Source organism: Rhizophagus irregularis, chromosome 28 (genome assembly GCF_026210795.1).
Source record: "Rhizophagus irregularis chromosome 28, complete sequence".
In the NCBI taxonomy this organism is placed as follows: domain Eukaryota; kingdom Fungi; phylum Glomeromycota; class Glomeromycetes; order Glomerales; family Glomeraceae; genus Rhizophagus; species Rhizophagus irregularis.
Genome location: NC_089456.1, coordinates 205,054 through 215,415, shown reverse-complemented (window position 1 = coordinate 215,415; position 10,362 = coordinate 205,054). Strand labels below are relative to the sequence as shown.

Sequence of the window (10,362 nt, the reverse complement as noted above, 5' to 3'; positions counted from 1 at the left end):
TTCTTAAGAGTTTTTATATATGGAACTTTATAGCGTTCATCAAATCCATTTATCATATTAATAAAATCTGGATCTTCTACTATACATTCAGTCAAAAACAATAATACGTATAGATATGTATCAGATATGTACCTGATATGTGTAGTATTAATGCAGAAAATCGGGTACCCGATATGTGTAAGATATGTGTAAATATATATATCGTCTACATATCATTTACATATCATATACATATCGGTACCCGATATGTATATGATATATATATTTACATATATCTTACACATATTGGGTACCCGATTTTCTGCATTAATACTACACATATCGGGTACATATCTGATACATATCTGCTACCCGATATATTGGTTTTTGACCAGTCCTTATACCGAAACTTGAATACCGGATGCAAGTTACTCACTTGTCTGAATCTGACTGCCACCTAATAACGAGAAGTATACGATCTGTTGTAAAGCACAAAGCAAATTTTTCTCGCTCTTTACCAAATCCCATTTTATTTTTATCTCAAGCCTTGGGCTTGATAAATTTATTTGCTCATCAACGACAATGTCATATTACTAATTTATTTTTAATGGCTAATTCTTCCTTTTCTTTTATTCAATCTCTTTTTATTTATAGATTGAGTTTGATTCAATATAATTTTTTAATTCCTATTTCTCCCCTTTTAATTAAGGATTGGTCTATATGGTCTTCTCTTTTTTCTTTTAAGAAAGATTATATCGCATGCACTATTGCTCTCTTATCCTCTACTCCTTTTCGTTTGCTCCGTACTCAACTTTCGAAGCTTCCGAACCTGACTTTGATGGATGGACGCGTTCCCTTATTTGAATGCATGACACCTAAAGCGTTTAAAGCCTATTTCCCTATTTTGCGAAAACGGCTTTTATTTTATCTATCTCAGCTTGTTACTCCCCAAGGGACTCATTTAATTTCTTGGAAAGCCTACTATGATAATTTGGTTGGACGACGTGGCCCTGGCTGTATCCCTTATTGGTATAAAGATATCCAGCAAGCTACTACCATTCCTGACACCAGCAATCGTTTGCTGACCCAGTTCATCACTACGCCTACGATTGACTCTTCATTTTATGAATTGACTCCTTGCCTGTCCTCTCCTACCACTACGAAAAATTGGATTGTCACGTTAGACGACTACGGTTCTCCCATCTTTGGCAAACAACTTTTAGTTCAAGCAAGTCGTGGTACTTGTTCTATTGTTCACTGGGTCTCCCCTGATTGTGAATCTTCACCTGGTGATCTCATTAGACTCTCTCCTTGCCCTGGTTGTGCTGCTCATTCTCCTTTGCCTCCTTCCAAAAAACGGAATGCTGATTTAACCCTTTGTACGCCTATGGTCTCTCTACAACATTCGCTTATTCTGCCCACCTTCAATGAGCGCATTAGACGTAATACTTCTGTAGTATCCTCTTCTTTTACCTGGGCTGATATAGAAGATGGTGTCCGTCTTTATTACAGTCGATTGGATTTTGATTTTGACTCTCCTCCTGACGATATTGTTGAAGTTTCCGCTCCTCTTATCACTATTGAATCCTCAGCTGCTGCTGTTTTTGCAAATTCGCCGTTGGTTGTGTCTTCAGACTCACGTTATATCTTTTTCACTGATGGGTCTCTTATTAATCTGGCAGCTCCTAATGTTTCTATGGGCTGGTCTTGGATGCAAATCGTACCTGATGCTGGTTTTCCTAATTCCATTGCTACTTATGCACATGGCATCATTCGAGATAATCCTTCTTCTTCCCGTGCTGAAGCTGCCGCTATTTACGCAGTTTTAACCATTTCTTCTCGACTCGAAGTTACTATTTATACTGACTCGCAAACTGCCATTGATGGCCTTCGAAGTTGCTCTTCCTACGTCTACTCAAATAGCCGTCTTTACTACAAAACAACAAATTTTGAGCTTTGGGCCATTATTGAACGAACTATCCTTACTAAGAATTTGACAGTTCTTCCTGTTAAAGTTAAAGCTCATTCTGGCAATTATTTGAACGATTTTGCTGACTCCTTGGCCAATACTGCCCATACCGCATCATCCAGTATTTTGATTTCTGGAATGGACGACCGCTTCTGCCCATGATTTCGTCTTTACTTACGACAATGACGCCGTTTGTGAATCTAATCCACGACACCTTCTTAAACAGTATTATCAAACGCAGTTAATGCGTGATTTGTTAAATTTAACGCGATTTCACTTTATTTCTTTATTATTATCTAATATAGAATATATTGTCGATTGGGAACTTACTTGGTTTACCTTGAATTTCAAGCCTTCTCACTGATGCATCTTTTACTCTTGAGCATGCTTCAAGACACCTAACCTTTAAATTCAAACTTTTCTCTGGACGACTTACCCACATTGGAAAAGCTTGCTTCGACTCGACCAGACTTATACATGGACGAATTAACTTGCCGTTCTTGTATCGATCGCATGGAAGACCTGATGCACCTTTTTATGTGCAAAAAACGTCGTCTACCTATGCAACAAATTCTCCAATCTTATCAAAATCATTTGATTTCTAAAATTCAAGAAGCTGGAAAATTGGCTAATATTGATCCTACTCCCTTTATTGCTAAACTCACTTCTCTTCATGCTTGGCTCTTTTCTTCTAAATCGGTTGGTTCCTCATACGCCTTGTCCGCGGTTGTTTACCTACACTTTTTATTGACATCTTAGTCGATCTGTCTATTCCAAGAATCTCTGCGATTAAGGTTATCGCTGCTATTCATAATAATTTTGTCCAAAAATTCAGAAAACGAATTTGGAATCGCGTTCTTATGAGAAAAGTAGATGGGAAAACGCGATGAATATTACTTATAAGTTGAAAACTACTCCGAAGCCTTCTAATTTGCCATTGTCAACGTACATACCTTACTCATCTTTACCACCTCCGACCCTACACGATTCACGCGACTCCGGAACCAATTGGTTGAAGAACTCGATGAAATATGGTTTGCCTTGGTTTAATCACTTTTCGGGTTTTATGGGTCGTCTAACGGCGCTACTTAATAACAGCTTTTGCAGGATGGAGTGTCGATTTCTATAGTGGGCGCGCTATTCGTTATTTTGTTAGCATAGTTGCTTCTACTTTAGTTGGAATATATCAAGGGGGAAGATCTGGGGAAATTTAGTGTAATGCGATTTTTCTTTTTTAGATTAATTTTTTACTTTATTTTTTCTTAGGAGACTATATAGCTTTGTTTTTAGTTAGTTTTATTTTTATATTTTCTTTTTATTTTTTTTTTGTAAATTGTAAAGTTCGAATAAATTTAATAAAGATAAAGGCTACTATGCCACGTTTGCCTGGTTTTTGACCAGTGATACTTAGGGGTTGTACTGTACCAATAACAAAACCTATGACATTTTTAGTTAAAGTTTCTTGTTTAGAAGAATTATGTGGGTTAATAATATTATCAGGTTTCTTAAGTTTTTCTAATTCTTCTTCCTCATATCTCATTGCAATAGCTTTTGTAATTTTATGCATTCCTGATAAATGTGTTTTCATTGAACTTGGAGAACCACACCATGCAAGCATTTTTTCACAACCATTAATCTGACAAATAGTTTTAGTATTATCATCATTAAATTGAAAAAATTTCCAAACCCAGCTAGTTTTAGGTTTCGTGATTTTAGATGGAGGCTTTCTTTCTTTCATTAATAAAGACTGTTTATTGACTTCTACTTCATCATTAATAATTATATTAAGGTCTGATATAGATGCATCAGATATTGTGTTATCATTAATTTCTTGTATTGTTATAAAACTTTTCTCTAATAAAATTTCTGATTCATATAAATAACTAGAATCATTTTCACTTTCATCTGCAATTTCTTGTATTGAACTTCTTTCTTTTGCTGCTGCTTCTTCTGCTTCTTTGAGTATTTGCTTATGTTTATTTCTTGTAGTGGTCGCCATTTTTAATAGTTTAAAATGGGTAACTATTTATGTGAAAGTTTAATATTTTATTTAATATTTATTAATTAATAAATTAGTAAATTATATAATATAATATTAATGATGGTATTGTTACCAGTAAATTTGGTAAACTAATGATTAAATATATTGTTTTGATATTATAATTATATAAGGATTAATGAAAATTGATGAGGCTGTTCGTTGGGTACAGAAAGAATAATTAATAATAATTATTAGAAAAATCTAGGACGATTTTCTTGTAATTTTAACAAAGAGCAAAGTGTCTATATATAAAAAAATTCCATCTCTTTTTCAATAAATATCCAGAAGTAAAATCTAATCTCAAATCTATTCTAATGTATCACAGTTTTTAATTAATTATTAATTAATTTTGTGCAATAGCAGTTATTTTCATTGTCAAATCAAATAAAGTAAATTAATACCATTGAATTAATCAACTCAATAATATTTATAATCATTATAAAGAAATCCATATAAAGAAAATAAATATATAAATAATAATTTATTAAATAATCATATAATAACTAAAATAAGAAATTAAATAAAATAAATCCGATCATAACACATTGATCATTCAACCAAAATTTGCTTTGGAATATCGGCAATTTCATTGTATATCGGATTTAGCTAAATTTGCGTAATAGTAAAATAATCAGCCAAATCACATGGTTAATTTTAAAGAAACTAATGGCAATGATCTGCAACAATTACAATAGATTCGATTTTTTTATGCGATTTTCGATTAATCGATTTTGAATCAAGTTTCGATTAATTCGATTATCGCAGATTCGATTCCCATCCCTATACCAATTACCAGTCATACTTCTTGTGATACAAACAAAATTTAATGTACAAGCTCAATCATCTTACTTTTAAGATGGATTATCACAATATTAATTTTTCAATAAAAATTATTGTGCAGATGGCACATAATTTATTGAATCTTACTGTGTGATAAAGTGATATATATAGTTATATTATTATAATATACTTTAAGAGGAAAGAAATGTGTAATATATACTGAAATCACAAAAGGTTCTGGTTCTGATAATTTCACTGAAGAGTAGTATGTCTAACAAACTGTAGCAGCAAAAGACTAAGAAGTCTAAGCTTATATCAGAGAAAATAATTTTGACTGTCATGACCAGATATATACTACATAATAAGATCAATATTCAAGAAATAGTCATATATAATATTCTCTCCACCATGTTACAACTTGATATTTTTACAAACCTAGAAAAATGAGGTCAAATTATTGCATTCAAAGTCAAGATGTAAAAGAAGTATTTGATTGTGACTTTGTCTATAAATTTTAACAAGTGGGCTTTGCTAAATTGGAACAATAGAGTTTGAACAGTTTCATTTAAAAAAATGTCTGTACAATGGTTCCTTACATCCTGAATTCTGAAATAATATAAAGAATGTGAGACTGTTGTTATGAATACAGTCAACTCTCTTTATAGTCACACATTTGGGACAGTCCATATTTAGTGATTATAAAGAGATGTGACTATATAAAAAATTTCTTATATTAGTATATCATAATTCCAGCCAAAAATTAACATAATTTTGGTTAGAATTATACTTAAATCTTTATTGTATCATAACTCTGCCAATATTAATAATTGTAGAAAGATGATCTTACCAGGACCCCGAATAATATATATAAAGGTAGGTTTTGAGTTTGCTTAACTAACATATAAAAATTTATCCTATGTGAGATTTATTATTGCTTATTTGATAACATAATTTTTAAATAGTCAGATATAATTATGCGTAGCAGAGTATTAAATTATTAATAGTCAGATATATATTTGCGTAGCAGGATAGATTTTTTTAATATATATATATAATATAATATATATTTACATTTTTCACATTAAAAAAATTTAATAAAATATGTAAACAAAGTTATAAACATGTTTGTGTAAAAAAAATTTACTATTTTTAATACAAAGAATAAGTTAATTGTATACGTAATACAGGAATCATTTTTAGACGTGATTGTGTAATGTGTTTTGATAAAACAAATACGCGTCCACGTAACATTAAAATTATAAATCATATACGCGTCTGTGTAACAGTAAAAAATATATATTGAAAATGAGAGCAACGGGTAGATGGGAAGGGAAAAATGTGGTTTTCTGTTTTTTTATAATTTTACACTATAATTTTTGTAATAATCAGTAAAAGTTATTTCATTTTTACTTAGAAAATTTTTTAAAAATATTTTTTTTGACAAATTTTACAGTAAATTTTAAAAATAAAAATTCCGCGTATTGGTGGCGTTACAAAAAACATGAATAAATCTATAAATATCTATTCAATCATGATAAAAATTTATATATAAGTAGATTCGAACCTGCTGAACAACCTTACTTAAGAAGGTTTTGGATGTTTCCTTTGACTAAAGTGCCTAAATTACGCTCTGAAGTCACAGAACAGATATACGAAATATTAATAAGAAACATTTATAAGTTGTAATATTACAAAAAAATAATAATAGCTTTTATCCATACTTAATTTCAAAAATTTTTGTTTTTTTAGTTTTTTTTATAGAAATTTTCTAAGTTTACATGGGGTGTTTGTACACGGGTCATATAAATATAATTTTTAATAGACTAATTTTTTGTTTTTTAACTTGAAATTAAATGCTACCGACATTATACTCTTTTACTTTTTATTCTTATTATATTACAGATAAATATATGTATTTTCACCTGCTCTGCAAGTTTACTTAAGGCATTAAAGGAGGTTTTGAATGCCGTTTTTAATCTACTAATATGACCCGTGTTTAAACACCCCGTGTACAAATAGAAATTGCTTTTTTTATATACATATTTTATAAAAAAAATTAGCAGACATGAAAAATATTTGCTTATTAACCTTAGTAAATTTTGAATTTTTTATCTGACCTATATATATATTGTTCAGGGTCCTATCTTACCGCCATTCAATTCACCTTGATGAGACAGTCCTAATGGTATAAAATATATCAAAATCCAATCACTAGATTAATTTCCAAAATTAAAAAAAATATTAATGGTTTTTGTATAATAACTTTGATAATATTGATTCTAGAGAGATGATCTTACTACCATTCGATTTATCTTGATGAGACGAATTTAATGGTATAAGATACATCGAAATCTAATCACTAGATTAATTTCCAAAATTAAAAAATATTAAATGGTTTTTAAGCAGTAATTCCGTCAATATTAATCACAAAGAGATGAGCTTACTACCATTTGATTCGTCTTGATAAGGTGATTCTAATGAGCTACTATTAATCATTTTTTACAATTACTAAGTACTGAGAAATTTAGCAAAATGTTATTTAGCGCAGTAAACATAAATTAAGAAATATGATAATGCTGATGTTTAACATTTTGTTGAATAACTTATCGGCCAGTGATCGTAAAAGAATAAAACTAAAACTAACTCTCTTCCGTTGCCTTCACAACAGTATTTTGTTGGAAAAATATTTTTATTTTTCTGGTTCTTCTCTTCTTTTTTTTCTTTTTCTTTGGGCCTTTGGCTTTTAGAACTTGTCCAGAATAATTTAAATACTCTCTTTGTATTATTTTCTCATTTTTTGAGAGTCCTTTTTCTTTAATTTTATCGTTTTTCTTTGGTCGCCTTTCTTTTATGGGACGAAAAAATTTTAATTTTTCTTGTTCCCCTTCCATACGACAAACTAATAATCCAACTAGGCCTATACCTCTTTCACCTTTTGTTGCTTCGGAATAGAAATAGTGTCATCTTGCTTTTGACTTATTTCTTGCTAGATGTTTCTTCTTTCATACTCCTTCATATAGAAATTGAAGAAAAGTTCTTTCTAAAGCTGAACTGCTTAAAGAATTTGACTCTACATTTACTTCTCTTTCTTCTCCTAGTGATGCTTGTATTTCTAATTGTAGAAAATTGCAAGATTCTCTTTCTCGTATTTGCCCTTTCCTTTCTTGTACTTAAAAAAAGGATTTAGCACGTACCCTTGTTAAAAGATTGATACTTCATAAATCACGTATTCTCATCATATTCGTCCAGAATCTTCAAATGATTCTGTACCTCCTGCATTTACGCCTTCCTATATTTACGCCTGATGCTCATCAAGATGAAGATGATAATTATCTTGAAGATTTTCCTGATATGGCATCAGATTTGATTATTCAACCAGTTATTTGTGACCCTGCTTTTCAAAGAATTTGTTCTACTGTACCAGACCAATATACTTATAGCTGGTGAAATTAATGAAAATCTTCTTCTTGGTTCTCTCAGCTATTCCATATGTGCTCCTCCAACTGCTTCTAATAAATCTATTTCAGATATTCTTTCTCCTTCTCTGGTTAAATTGGTAGATAAAGACTTTTCTTATTATACTCTTTTGGATTCTAATGAAGTTTCTAATTTGATGTCTGATCTAGGTCTATCTTCTTTTGAAGCTACCCGTAAGGCTGCTAAATTTGCTGCTGTTCAAGTCTTTGCTAAAAATCAGTTTGCTTCCCCTTTTTCAGTTACTCCTCTTTGACAGGTTGAATCTTTTATAGATTTTGATGAACTTCTCTCAGTTTATGATGTCCTTTACTATCACGCTCTTTTGATACTTTTACTTTAAATTATGATTCTGATGATAAACCGTATAATTCAGATGATGATCCTCAATTTTCTCCTTCATTTTTTGATGATATTTTTTCTACTTTGGATCCTCTTTCTGTATCTGCTTTTCCTCCAATTATCTTTTTTTCTTTTTGCCTGGACTTTTGTCCTTTGGTAGCAGTTTTCACTAAATTGATTTCAAATGTTTTATTTGATTTTACTTCTCTTATTGTCAACTCTTATTTCAATTTTTTGAAATTTGATCATCATCATAAATGGAAAATTTATCGTTCCTCTCTCTTTCCTGTTGTAATATTTGTCAGTTGGATATTTCTTACCTGTTCTCTTTGGTTTCGGTCTCACTTAAGAATTATGGATGGTCTTCTTAAATTGACTTTTTCTTGTTCGATTAATAGGTTTATTAACCTATTTTCCTTTTAGATTGGTTAGATTATCTTGTTTGGATTTATTTGTTCAATTTGTGGTTGTGTAGAAATTAAAGGAGTTGTGGTGATTTGTTTAGTTTATTATCCCTTTCTTTTTGTGATTTATTGATTTAGATCCGGTTCTCTTTTTATTTTACTTTGTATAAGACTAATTTGTTATTCCTTTTTTCTTATTTTTTAGTTTTTTTTCTTTGGCAATAGTTTTTGGTTCTTCTACCTTTTTTGTAGCTTTTAACTTTTTTTGCCTTTATCGGTTTAGTTTTTATTAACTATTTAGTCACCTCACAGTGATCTAGTATTAATCTGGGGAATGTAGTGCTATTTTAAGAGATTGTTTAAGGTTTTTTTAGATTTTTACTTTCAATTGATTTGCGCTATGAGATTACTCTTTATTTCTTTATTTTGTATTTTTGATTTTATATTTCTATATTTGATTTGTAAACCTTTATAAATATGAATAAAAATGTCTGAAAGATTGTTTGCACAGTAAAATGATAAAACTAAGGGCTGATCACCCCAGTGCAGTTGTTAAGGCGGCACTTCCTCATATAGCCTGAGTATGGTGAGATCACAGGTTCAATTCTACCGATCACGGAAATAAAATGAATTTTACTGTGAATGCTACAACTAATAGCGGGAAGGTACAGGGATTAGTGTAGTTGAACTGCATCATAGTGAATTAGTATGTACAGTTAGGTCATACATTTCAACAAAGGGTTATGGTATTTTTCTAACGTTCCCTATAAGGTCATACAGTATACGCGCAGTCCCCGTCCTTTGGAGGCCACTACTATACCTCGAAGGACTTCCTATCTGGATGGTCACTTCACAATACCACTTGGGATTAGTAATAGCTAGATAGTTGTTTTAGATAGTAAAGCTGAAAGTACAATGTCTTAGTGGTAGTTTGACCTTCTGTTAGGTCTTAAATTAACCAAAGTGTTCGTACACAGAACAGGTAGCATGGTTATAGGGTTCAATTTTCCACTTCTTAGGTCCTAGTTGGTGATCCCTGGTGGTTGATACCCACTATAAGGCTAGGGGTGATCCTGGACAGATGCCTACTACTTTCCAGTGTTGGTATGGGACTGGGACATGTCCTTGGATGGGACAGTCCGGGACAGTCCAAGTCTTTGGACAAGACTTGTAATGTCCAAGGACATCTGGGACATTTAAGTTTATATAATATAAATGTAATTTTACTTTTTGATAATTTTTAACTATTTAATTGAATTTAAAAAAGATTTTAATAAAAATAAATTGGCAAAATTAAATTATTAGTATTTATAAATTGGGCATTTTTATTTTCTTTATTTTATTAAAAAGGAAATTCTAATTCTTTAAAAATT

The 10,362-nt window shown here is 30.8% G+C and overlaps 1 protein-coding gene across 1 annotated transcript; it reads left to right on the top strand.

The window, feature by feature from the left end:
* Nucleotides 1-8,027: 8,027 nt before the first annotated feature.
* OCT59_018702 (uncharacterized protein) lies at nucleotides 8,028-8,499 on the top strand (the record flags this gene model as incomplete). The annotated part of the gene is made up of 2 exons (XM_066135567.1): nucleotides 8,028-8,154; nucleotides 8,210-8,499. 2 exons carry the CDS (start codon nucleotides 8,028-8,030, stop codon nucleotides 8,497-8,499), a joined length of 417 nt encoding a protein of 138 aa, XP_066004843.1.
* Between the last annotated feature and the right edge of the window lie 1,863 nt (nucleotides 8,500-10,362).